General features: G+C 37.6%; 1 protein-coding gene across 1 annotated transcript in view; it reads left to right on the top strand.

The window, feature by feature from the left end:
* The window catches only part of LOC127574135 (kalirin-like), a 500,886-nt gene that overhangs the window by 343,313 nt on the left and 144,376 nt on the right, over window positions 1-13,197 (top strand). Inside the window, exons 26-31 of the mRNA XM_052022913.1 lie at window positions 1,675-1,744; window positions 2,584-2,673; window positions 4,116-4,208; window positions 4,977-5,088; window positions 9,180-9,370; window positions 10,783-10,884. Coding sequence (XP_051878873.1) covers window positions 1,675-1,744; window positions 2,584-2,673; window positions 4,116-4,208; window positions 4,977-5,088; window positions 9,180-9,370; window positions 10,783-10,884 — 658 coding nt within the window. The remainder of the gene's footprint in view (window positions 1-1,674; window positions 1,745-2,583; window positions 2,674-4,115; window positions 4,209-4,976; window positions 5,089-9,179; window positions 9,371-10,782; window positions 10,885-13,197) is intronic.

The raw sequence follows: 13,197 nt of genomic DNA on the forward strand, positions 1-13,197 counted from the left end.
TCCCAAACGTTGACTGTTTCCCTTTCCATAGAAGCTGGCCAAATTGCTGAGTTTTTTCCCTAATATTTTCTGTTTTTGTTTTAGATTTCCAACATCTACATTTTTTTTTAATTTCATGCCTGCCTCGTTAGTCAGTTAAAAAAGGGAGTTTGTTTGGAAGAAATATTCAATGTCAGCTGTTTCTGTGACTCCTCTAACAGGTCAAAGTTTGAGCTAACCTGCATGGTTTAGACTGTATTATGTGCTCATTTCTATATTCAGAATCATTAAAATTCTTCACATATTTTAAATAAACAACAAATCACCCTTCTGAGCTGAACTTAGCACTCATTCCAGCACCAGTAAATCTAAATATTCCACTGTTGCTGAACTGGCCCCAAGTCTTAGCAAATTTATCTGGTAAGAAGCTTGGGTTTGCAAATCTGAACTGTGCTATGTCACCTGATTTTCACTGGGCTAATGGAACAGACACTATAATTAGCCTCATCACTTCTGGTTAGAGAAGGGAAATTGAGCAATACTCGGTGCCTTGACTCATGAATGAATATATCAGTGAATCACTGCAACAATAACCCCACTGAAATTTGTATTGTCTCTTGATCTTATGGTGAGTATATGTACACATGCCATAAGCTGATGGTATTTTCCACAATTAAATTGCAAATAGTAAGCACAATGGTAAGTCTGTGTCCAAACTATTGAATTTTGCCTTGGTTGGGACACAACTGTGGTGAAGAGCACAATGCCACACTTAATGGCCCCCATGGCACATCCAGTGCAAATAGGCCTATTACTTCATTTGCGTAGTACTAGTAAGCAAAGGCCAGTCCCCATGCTCCCAGGGCCAGGTGGATGATTGGGGTGAGTTCACCAAAATTGCCCAGCTCAGAAAAAGGCTGAAAAGCCACAAGACAATTCAGCAGGAATTGTGGTGGGAAAGAACTTAGAAGGGTGTCAAAAGGTTGCAATGTAGTGATGAAAAAGCAGATCTGCTCTTTGTTGCTTCGCAATCAGGCAAGTATAAAATCTTAAAATTTATTTTTTAGATGACAGGTTCCAGTGGTGTTTTTAAAGATAACTTTTTTTTGCTAGGTGCTTGGAGAAACTGTCACCCAGGGTTGGGTGTATCACAAAAAGGCTTAAAGCAAGCAGTAAACACCCCATTTCTATATGCAATGGCCTTTAAACCAGATTTAGACGCATGCCTGGGATGCCTATGGAGGGATCTTGACCAATGTGGAAAGTTGAACATCTTTGCTGCGGCGTGAGCAGACATGTCATATCAAGCCCTTTAATGCCAGAGTTATCCTTGTAAAATAGGCACAATGTGATTTTCTTTATGGACTTGTGTGTCAGTTTACAAAGAGGCAACTTTTAAACATAAGTAATATTTCTGTCTCAAAGCTCAAGTAAAAACTGAACTGCTTGATTCAACTACTTGCAATTCATAATATGATTTATGCTTAAAGGTTGTGTCATAGCCTTGGAACCTCCCTTTCAGTTCATGTAAACTATTTTCTTGAAAATGTTAGTTCATCAAGGTTTATAGATCTTTTATACAAATGACACTCTGACCAGATATAGCAGTACTCTAAAATTATAAACAAACAGCATAGAAACAGAGAAACAGTGCAATGTGGTTTGTATATAACTAAGGCTGTCTATTTATTTCAGTACCTTTCTGAAAGAACTAGAGAAGTATGAACAGTTGCCAGAAGACGTAGGCCACTGTTTTGTCACTTGGGTGAGTGATACATTTTTATATCATCATCAAGAATACAAGTTTAATGATCTGAGACAGCTTTTAGCATGTGAAAGAATGTAGTGTAAATTGATATGAAGACCCCAACAGTGGTTCACAGAGTTTCAGTTCACATGATTCATTCAGATGATTATTTTTAAATTACGACTATAGGACTTCTACAAATGTTTTTGATGTAAAAGGTTTCAATGCCTCCAGGAGTTTCAGCCAGATGAGACCGTGTCCCTTCAATGTTCACAAATTAATAAGTAAGCATTTGGTCTGTGTTTATGAAAATTGTTGGCCTATACCCCTTTTTCATAAATATTGCTGAAATACCAAAAAATTGAGATTGCTTTCAAGAGATGCCTTGTTTCTGTTGTCAGATACCTTCGACAAAAAAAAATGTTGTTTGATGTCAATGACAGTATAAATTCTAAATAGTCTATGTGAAGGACCAGGTTTGATAAACAGAATGGACTCCTTCTCATTTTACAGATTACATTAACCTTGAAGTTATTTTACTTTTTTCAATTATTTTTACTTGGTGTTGGCCTATGTCCAGGAACAAGCAAAATCTTGGGATTTCTATTAAGAGATGCTTTGCAATCTACTATATGAAGACCATCACATGATGATTGTAACATTCATAAATTTGCAGGTTTTAAATAAATTACATTTATAGCCAGTGGTGTAATCCAGGACAGATTAAGTGCAAATTAAGTTAAAAGTTAAATTAGTTGATTTGGCTTTTTCTCAACATGTTAAGTACCAAAGCCCTACTGTTACATTGCTTTTTTCTTACTGGAATCTAATTTATTGTTTGTTTTCTTTCTGCACAGGCAGACAAATTCCAAATGTATGTCACATACTGCAAAAATAAACCTGACTCCAGCCAGTTAATTTTAGAGCATGCAGGAGCATTTTTTGATGTAAGTAGACTCTTTTTTTTACTGTCTGCACTAGTATATGTTTGCAAAAGAAAAGATAAATCTTGTAGTTAATATATATCATGCATATTTTAATCTACAAATAGCGATGTCAATGGGAATTTTTATTTTAATTATCATGTATACCTTAGGAATCCTTTTTTTCAAACATCTATTAAGAATTTGAAATGCAGAAATATTCATGAATATTCAAAAGATGGCACTTTATATTATTGAATCATTTTTTCTTGTTCTAGTTCAAGTGAAAATTAATTAAAAAGTTCAATTATTGTGTTTGGGTTTTATAAAATTTTGCCAATATTTCTGCAATTTCTGGTTCAATTCTTTTCCCGTTTATGAGAAATGCTAAAGTTTAAAAACATTCCTGCACATCAAAGTTTTGCACATGGATGGGAATTCACAAAGTATTTCCTTTGTGGAAGTCTCATCTGAAGTTATTTGTCTCTCTTAGGAAACCAAAACAAAAGCTGAAATTTTTGACTGGTCAAGTTAAAGGAGCAGAATGGTTTTGTTTTTGTTTTACATTCTGGATGTGATTTCACTTTTCTCGATTATTTTCATTTGATATTAGTCTGTCTCCATGAATAAAACATTCTATATTTTAGCCTATCTGTATACCCTAAAGTGTCTTTGCATCCTTGTCACAACTCACACTCCCACTTAGCACTGGATTATTAGCAAACATGATATATCACACATGGTCCCTTCATCCGAATTAATGATATAGACTGGGAACAGCTGAGGCCATGCATTTTATCTGCAGCACTGATATCTTACCCTTTCTCCCAAACAATGCAGTACATTGTAACAACTAAAGATGTACACTCAGGTGGATTAAAATGAGAAACAATGCTATTGGGTAAATTTCCTGCCTCTTTGAGACACATTTACTACCTTGCTTCATATTTGGGTTACATAGTTCTTCAATTACATTTATATATTCCTGGAGGAATGCATGGGCTTTTCACTGTCAAACATCCAGCTGCTGTCCAGACAGGGACGAGCCCTTTAAGTAACACAAGAGCAGACTTTCACACAATGGATGAAGCCTAATCTTATAGCTGGGGATTGAACTATTCACAAATTACATGTTCATATCATAAAATTGTAAGAGCAACATCAGCTGTGCATTGCATGTCAATTAATGTGCCTTGCAGCATCTGTAGAAGGATGGTCATACATACACAAGAGAACTTTACAATTTCCAGAAGTGTACTTCAAGTTTACATGATTGGCTTTGGGTTAATTCCATTGTGTACAACTTAACAACATGATGCAATGTAATCAAACTTTTTGGCCACAATGTCCCTTTGTTTGTTTTGCTTGAGTTAAAAAGCATATTTCATATAACAAATTGATACATTTGTTCAGCAACTTGAATGTGATATTTGGAATCATTCTATTATTTAATACATTTTTTGCAGGAAATTCAACAAAGGCATGGTCTGGCCAATTCAATTTCATCCTACCTAATTAAACCTGTTCAGAGAATCACAAAGTACCAGCTCCTACTTAAGGTATGAAAAATATTTCCCTCAAGCTGCAATTTTCAGTATCAACAGAAGTTGTTGCAGTGAAATGCCCTACATCATAAAATTATAAAATTTATAATTTTGTAGATCTAGATCTCACAGCACAGCAGTATATATTATTGAGTGTTACATAGCCTGTTTTGCACTTTTATTTAGTATTGTGCAGCATGCTGCTCTCACTAACTTTTCAGCCTAGCCATGTGCCAAACTGACAGTCTTCTGAAATAGCCTCAAGACTTCAAATACACCACTGTAAAACAGTGTTGTCACTGTTTCAAGCAGCTTATGTAGAGTATTGTGGATTACTAGCCTGTGGTGACAATGAAGGTCATAGGAAAACACAGACATTAGTCTCAACTTCCGAGAGACGAGAAAGATACCAAAGCTCAGCGCAGCGTGGGAAAATTTTGACAAAGATGTAGAGGAACCCCAAATCTTAAACTGGAAATAAGGTTTACTTTTATATATTTATAGGATATAGGGATTCAGCAATTATTGTTCATCCCCAATTCTTCTTGAGCAAATTGCAGTCAGGGATGGGCAGTAAATGCAGGCCTTACCACTGATGTCCATTTCACATAATTTTTTTAAATTACCTTAACTATTAACTAACTAATTTTGGTTAGTTTATTGAGTCATCTGCAAAATGGTTACTTTGAATTGAATGGGAAGGGAATTTTGTGGAAATTAAGTCTTTAAATGCTGAATTGTTTTTAATTTGATTTGTAGCATTTTTAATGTTTCTGTCAATAGGAACTTTTAACCTGCTGCGAAGAGGGCAAAGGAGAATTAAAAGATGGTCTTGAAGTAATGCTAAGTGTACCCAAGAAAGCTAATGATGCAATGCACGTGAGCATGCTGGAAGGTAAAACTGCAAAAACCAAAGGCTTTATTACTAGTTCCTATTCAATTGAAACATACATTATATAGTTGGTTAACAATTTGCAGTTATGCAGAGCCTTTTAACTTGTTCACTTTCTTCAGGTCTGCAAATTATCTTGTAACTTTACTGTCCATCTACTGCAGTAAGGTTATACTGATTTGAACAACATTCTTGTTGTAATCATGCATGTAAACTATCAGTTTCATCTATGTAATTGCATATAGTCTAATTCTGCATTATTGGCTTGTTGGGTCCAAAGCTGAGAGTTCACCTCTGTGGTTTCACTGGATGTTCAGTCCACCTTAGTCAAATTGCATGTTATATGTTAATCAACATTTCATTAATCACAGACCAGTGCAATTAAAAAGAACACATTTTGTTGAATGCAGTAGCTACTGTTAATTCTAAGCATTAGTTATCATCGTATTTCTTTAACTAGTGCAAGTTAAAACAAAAGACTTTGATTAATTTCCTTGCAAGGTCGAGGAAAATTAAGGGTCATGAAGTTTAGCGTTTAATAGTTTCCCATTTCAACTAACATGCAAATAAAACTAAGGGGTAAGGCCTAGTGCCACAGGTGACTGGTTTTTTGGTGTACCACACAAACCTTCACAGCTTTTGGCAAATCTGTACAACTTTTAAGATTACTTAATATATTTAATGAAGTGTTCATTAAAGTTTAATGGCCTGCTGCCTGGTTTATCAATCCATTTTAATTAAATGTTCTTCCATTTAACCTTTATGACAGCAGTGTAGAGACACTCATTCATCTAAATATCTTAAATATGTAACAAATTATCTTTTTACTTAAATGGCTAAAATTTTGAAACAGTCTTAGGAGTGGCATAAACGATATGCAATTTTGATATGTAAAAATATGTAATGCAGCCTCTGCACAATATTTAAATGAGTAAACTGCACCCCTCAAAGTGGGTTTGTCACTGCCTCAATCCCTGTTCTATCTCTGTTTCAGCAAATCTTAAGATGCAACTATAAAAGTTGCATTAAACATTTAAATGTAAATGATTGTCACATTTTGACTGCTATTTTTCTAATTAGTTAATTCCTAGTTTTGTGATATACAGAATTAAACTATAATACTTCATGAACCCAAACTTTCAATTGATTTTACAGTTAATCTTAATTCAAGATTAATTTTCTTTGCAGAAAATATGCCTATTCAAGTAAATTTGGAGATGACAATGTGGCAATGTGATCAAACAGGACAACTAGTTTGTGTAAAAACTTCATTTTTAAGTTTGAAACATTTGTGTAATTGCTGCAAGGTTACATTTGGGATTGTGAAGAACGCATGATGAATAAAAAATGGAACATTATTAGGGAAAGATCTATCCAAACTCAGTCAACTACTTTTATGTCACATATCAGAATCATAACTTTTACTGGTTCCTAACACAATCAGTAATGTTGAAAACTATTTTGGTATCATGCAGGTGAGAGTATTTGATTTTGTTTTTGCTGGCGTGAAATAACTTTTAATTGCTGTTTGTCACGACACTGCAGCTCTCCGAAATGTTGATTTTAAGTACATACAGACCAACGTTTATTCAATAACCTATGTGTTGAGCTCAAAACAAAAACTGAAACTTTGCTCAAGTATTATCAATTGCTTTATAATGTTTTTATTCTATTTCTATTAAGTGTCCTTATTAGTACAGAGGTAGCAATAAATGCATGATCATCTTGATATCGATTGCATGTATAAATATAAAAGGTACAAGCTGCTTCAGTTTCTGCACAGACCAATTTATAATCTGTCTACGATTCACTCTTTAGACTCATTGGATCCCTTTCCAGCCAGAGAATAGAATCCGTGAGAGTATGGAAGCTGCACTGCAGCTGCCTGAATAGTAATATAAAAGCATTAATTGGCAACTCATTCTCATTAAAGATTGAAAGGACAGATTGACCTGGGAATGAAAGTGGAAATGCTCAAAGTCAAAGTGTTTCCATCAATATCAGCATTTTCAAAGATTTTAAGTGTCTGTCCTTTAAATATTAACCAGATTTTCACCTTATGCAGTTCAGGGGCCTATGGTGATGCAGGATTTTCTCCTGCTTTTGTTTCATTCCCAGCAATATAATTTCTTGCCTTTTCTGCTTGGTTTCACTCTTCTCCTTCATGTCCTAGAACCTGGGTATTATTCCACCAACTGTTTAGTGCCTCTTCCAAATAGCAATCGCACTTAATTGAACTGAAAATATGAATTATAATAGGGTCTTAAACTATTGTGGAATGTACAGTGGAGTCCGATCCAATTTGCTCAGTGACCCTGGACAGTAATAGGGAGTGGAAACTTTAAGCAAAATAGAATGGCTATGTGCCATCCTCACAGAGACAGCTAAAACAACACAGGTGGGAAAATTACACACAAGTCTTTCCCAACTGTATGATTCAGCTGCTCATTGAATTAATCAAATGCTCAATCAGGGGTTAAAGTGCTGGGTATTACACTGTACATATCATGAACTCAGCAAAATCTAGCCAGATTATCTTGTGATACAGATGTTCTTATAGAATCTAGTCCATCTTTTCAAATGCTATTCTAACAAGTTCTTCTGCTATACACACGCACGCACACCTATGCACGCATGCGCGCGTGTGCGCGCGCGCACACACACACACACACACACACTCTCTCTCTCTATATTGTGTAATATGTGAATCGTAGAGACATAGGCCTTCAGCCCACCACGCCAACCTATCTATACTAATCCCATCTTCTAGAACTTGGTCCGCAGCCCACCATGTCTTGTGTTCATTCAGGTGCTTAAATTGCTGCTTCCACCACCTTCTCAAGCAGTGAATTCCAGAAGTGAATCAGAATCAGGTTTACTATCACTAACAAACGTCGTGAAATTTGTTGTTTTGCAGCAGCAGTACAGTGTAAGATATAAAAATTCCCAGAAGTTACAAAAATAAATAAATAGTGCAAAAACAGAATAACAAGGTAGTTTTCATGGACTGTTCAGAAATATGGTGGTGGAGGGGAAGAAGCTCTTCCTAAAACATTGAGTGTAGGTCTTCAAGCTCCTGTACTTCCCCGATGGTAGTAACAAGAAGAGGGCATATCCCAGATGGTGAGTGTGCTTAACGATGGATGCAGCCTTCTTGAGGCACCACCTCTTGAAGCTGTTCTCGATGGTGGGGAGGGTTGTACCCGTGATGGAGCTGGCTGAGTCTACAACCCTCTGCAGCCTCTTTCGATCCTGCACATTGGAGCCTCCATATCAGGCAGTGACGCAATGAGTTAGAACGCTCTCCACCATACATCTGTAGAAGTTTACAAGAGTCTTTGGTGAAATACCAAATCTCCTCAAATTCCTAATGAAGTAGAGCTACTGGCATGCCTACTTTGTGATAGCATTAATGTGTTGGGCCCAAGATAGATCCTCTAAGATGTTGATGCCCAGGAACTTGAACCCTTACCACCGCTGATCCCTCAATGAGGACTGGTGTGTGTTCTCCCGACTTCCCCTTCCTGAAGTCCACAGTCATTTCCTTGGTCTTGCTGACATTGAGTGTGAGGAGGTTGTTGCGACACCACTCAACCAGCCAAACTGTCTCGCTCCTGTACGCCTCCTCGTCACTGTCTGAGATTCTGCCAACAACAGTGGTGTCATTGTCAAATTTATAGATGGCGTTTGAGCTGTGACTAGCCACACAGTGATGAGTGTGGAGAGAGCAGAGCAGTGGGCAAAGCATGCATGCTTGAGGTGCACCTGTGTTGATTGATAGCGAGGATGAGATGTTATTACCAATCCACACTGACTGTGGTCTTCCAATAAGGAAGTCGAGGATCCAGTTGCAGAGGGAGGTACAGAGGCCCAGGTTTTGAAGCTTGGTGATTAGTACTGAGGGGATGATGGTGTTGAATGCCGAGCTGTAATCGATAAACAGCAGCCTGGCGTATGTTTTGCTGTTGTCTTGGTGCTCCAAAGCTGAGTGGAGAGTCAGTGAGAATATGTACTGTTAGAGCTTCACATAAATTATTTGTAAATTTTGCCAATTATGTACAATAATACTTATGTCATGTTCCATCTACACTCAGGATTCGATGAAAACTTTGATGTTCAGGGTGAGCTCATCCTTCAGGACACCTTCCAAGTGTGGGACCCCAAATCACTCATTCGGAAAGGACGGGAACGACACTTGTTTCTCTTTGAATTAGCCTTGGTTTTCAGCAAAGAGATCAAGGATTCCTCAGGACATAGCAAATATGTTTACAAACACAAGTTACTGGTGAGTGCTGTTCTTTACATTAATACAAATTCCTTAATTACCACTTGAAATTAATGAAGTCATGTGCACAAAATGTGTAATGTAACATATACACTTTGGATACTGTTTCTGAAATCTTTTTCTAATGTGGAACCGAACTTTAGAAGCAAACCTCAATGTGGATACCAATATTACAACCATTTTATGTAATCCATTAAAGTATTTTATAATACATTGTTTATTTTTTTAAGTGTTTGCATGTTCCTTCTCTCATCATCCGTCACTTTTTGATCTGAGGTAATCTTCAGTTTTGATGAAGGATCCATTACTGAAACATTGAATGGTCATCACTGACCTGCTGAACTTTGTTTTTAATATTCTCTGTTAATTCCTGTGGATCTCTCTGGTAATTGTATCCTGATTTGTATTTTAGTGAGACATTTTTACTTTTATGCTACTAAAATTTTAGATTTTGCAGAACACTATCAGCCTTTATGTGTTTATCTCTGTTTCATTTATATTACTTGCTGCTGTTCCTCTTAGGGCTTAAGGGCTGTATTTGGCCATATGGGGCTAGCCTTTGGGGAATGCATGCAATGCTACAATAATACAGCTCTTTGTTTCATTATAAACAAGTTCATGAAACAGCCTCAGATTTGTTGAAACCCAGAAGGAAAAATTTGCTTTTGCAGTTTTGTAAATGCCTTGATAAAACTGGCTCATTGTCAAATAAGTCAAGGTGAAAGACATACAACTGAAAAAATGACTTTCTGTACCTCCAAGCTGGAACAATAAAAGATTGTATAACAAATTAATAATTAAATGCTATCACGATTGCCAACAGTCATGTTTATCCTAAGGGAATGCCACCAATGTCAAATGTTTGGCTCTGCATTCAACCAACACACTAAAATATAAAAAAAATACCTCATGATCTTAAAACCTGGCCTCAGCTCATGTGAAACTTGCAAGCTGTATGTTAAATATGCAAACATTTTGCTGGCCTGTTAAACAACAACTTCTATTTATAAAGTGCCTTTAATGTAGCAAAACTTCCCAAGGTGTTTCACAGGTATAAGTCCATCAAAATTTGACACCAAGCCATCTAAGGAAATGCTTTGCTTGATGCCCAGAAGTTTGGTCAAGTAACTGGGTCTTAAGGAAATTCCTAAAGGAACATAAAAGAGGTGGAAGAATTTAAAGAGGGAAGAGCGTAGGGCTTTGCCTACAGCTGCTGTGAATGTGCTGGACTGAATTAGTATATCCAACATGGCTTGATGGAGCAATACCAGGTCACAGCAGTGCGTATGTGTCTGGTTAATGATTTTGTAAATTATTTCCATTTTGACCCAATTGTGTATGAGAACGATGAGCTATTATTTTTGATTTATATTATTATTTGGATACCTTCTTCCCTCTGCTTCAATTTTCAGACATCAGAGTTGGGGGTAACAGAGCACGTAGAAGGTGATCCCTGCAAATTTGCTTTGTGGGTGGGTCGAACACCTTCCTCAGATAACAAGACAGTCCTTAAGGTAATCACCTGACTGACTTTGTTTTGGATGAAAAACAATAGGATACTGCATGATCTGTATTATTCAGAAAGAAAGAATTGAAGATTATTGTATTTAAAGGTAAGGATTGATTCACCGTAAAGTAAATATTCTACTTTGGCTGGCTGCATGTTAAATTATATGAAAACTGGAGAAGTATAATATCATTATAAGTTGCTTTCATATCACAAAGTTGTTTTGCTAAAGTTGAAATCCTATATTTATGTCCTAATAATGTATCTAGTCTCCGAGAAAACTGATGGCAGAGTGTGTTTAGTGTTTCATGCTGTTAGAGAGTAACGGTTTGGGAAATGAGCATGGGTGAGATACTGGCACCATAATGCTATGGAAATTACCCAGAAACAGGCATCTGTTGTAGGAACAGTTCATTTACTGGTGCATGAACGAATTCCAAGCAGCTAGAGAGACCCAGTAATAAAAAAGGGCCTTCCCAGCTGCTGTTCTCTAAAAGAAAAAAAACACTTGGTTTTCACCAGCTGTGGGGAATTGATGTGAAATGATATGGAAAAAATATGTGATTCATGTGATGATTGTTGTTTCTAACTTGGAGGGTTAATTTTTGACAATTTAACAGTGGTGAAGAGAAATGAAATATGTCCTGAATGAGAGAAAAATAAAGAAATGAAATCCCATAGAAATGCAGAGACTAGAAAATCTTAAACCAAAGCTACTTTCATATCAAAACAAGCTTGCAAGATGAAGGCAGCTTATAATGATATACTCCTCCAGCTTATATACAATTCAACATGTAGCCAGCCAAAATAGAGTAACAAACAATCTGCTGGAGGAACTCAGAGGGTCAAGAGACAGCTGTAGGGGGCAAGGAATTGTTGACGTTTTGGGTCAAGACCCTGAGTGGAGAGGGGAAATAGTCAGCATAAAGAGAAGATGGAGAGTGTGAGAGGAGGCCAAAGGTGATTGGTGGACTGAGGGGTGGAGGGGGTGTTGAAGGATAACGGGTAGATCGAGCCAGGTTGGGGAGGAGGAGGGGTGGAATGGAGTTGGGAGACATAATAGATGGAAGCAGATTAAAAAAAAGACAAAGATGGAGCCAAAAAAAAGGGCGAGTGGAGTGCGACAGTGGAGACAAGTGCTGGAGGGTGATAAGCAGGGACACCAAGGCTGTCAGTGCTGGAATCTGATAAATAAAGAAGGTGATAATGGGAACCATTAGGATAGAGGTGAAAGGCAGAAGGAACCAGGACCAAATAGGGGTGGGGGGGTGGTGGAGAGCCAATGAGTGATATGTATGGGTAGTAGATGGAACTGGGAGGGGGTGGGGGACAGATATAAGTTATGGGGAGCTAGAAGGGGGTGTAAATTAGGAAATTGGTTTATTAATATGGCATATATCAAGGTACGGTGAAAAACTTTTGCATGCCATCTATACAGATCATTTCGTCACATCAGTGCATTGAGCTTGTGCAAGGAAAAACAATAACAGAATGCAGAATAAAGTGTTACAGTTACAGAGGCAGCACAGGCAGACAATAAGGTGCAAGGCGAGGTAAACTGTGAGGTCAAGAGTCCGTCTTCATCAATGTACCACAGAAAGCAGCCTATTCGGATACATCACGGCTTGGTATGGCAACTGCTCTGCCATGACCACAAGAAACTGCAGTTGTGGACACAGCTCAGCACATCACGGAACCCAGTCTCCCGTCCACAGACTCTGTCTACACTTCTCGCTGCCTCGGTAAAGCAGCCAACACAATCAAAGACCCCACCCACCCTGGACATTCTCTCTTCTCCCCCCTCCCATCGGGCACAATATACAAAGCCTGAAAGCATGTACCACCAGGCTCAAGGGCAGCGTCTGTTCCTCTATTATATAAGACTATTGAACGATCCCCTAGTACGATAAGGTGGACTCTTGATCTCACAATCTACCTCGTTATGACCTTGCACTTTATTATCTACACACTGTACTTTCTCTGTAACTGTAACACTTTATTCTACATTCTGTTATTGTTTTACCTTGTACTACCTCAATGTACTGTTGTAATGAATTGATGAACGGTGTACCACAGTACATGTGAAAACCAATTTACCAATTTTTAGGTGACCGTTCATTAGTTTTATGACTGCGGGATAGAAGCTGTCCTTGAGCCTTGTGGTACCTGCTCTCAGACTTTTATATCTTCTGCCCGATGGGAGATACAAAAGTCTGAAAGCACATACCACCAGGACAAGAAAGGAGACAAAACTCGGAGAACTGGAGGAGGATCGGAAGGAGAAAGAGGACAGAGATGAGGGTTATGAGGATTTTCCAAT

The sequence above is a fragment of the Pristis pectinata genome, chromosome 1 (assembly GCF_009764475.1).
Source record: "Pristis pectinata isolate sPriPec2 chromosome 1, sPriPec2.1.pri, whole genome shotgun sequence".
Classification (NCBI taxonomy): domain Eukaryota; kingdom Metazoa; phylum Chordata; class Chondrichthyes; order Rhinopristiformes; family Pristidae; genus Pristis; species Pristis pectinata.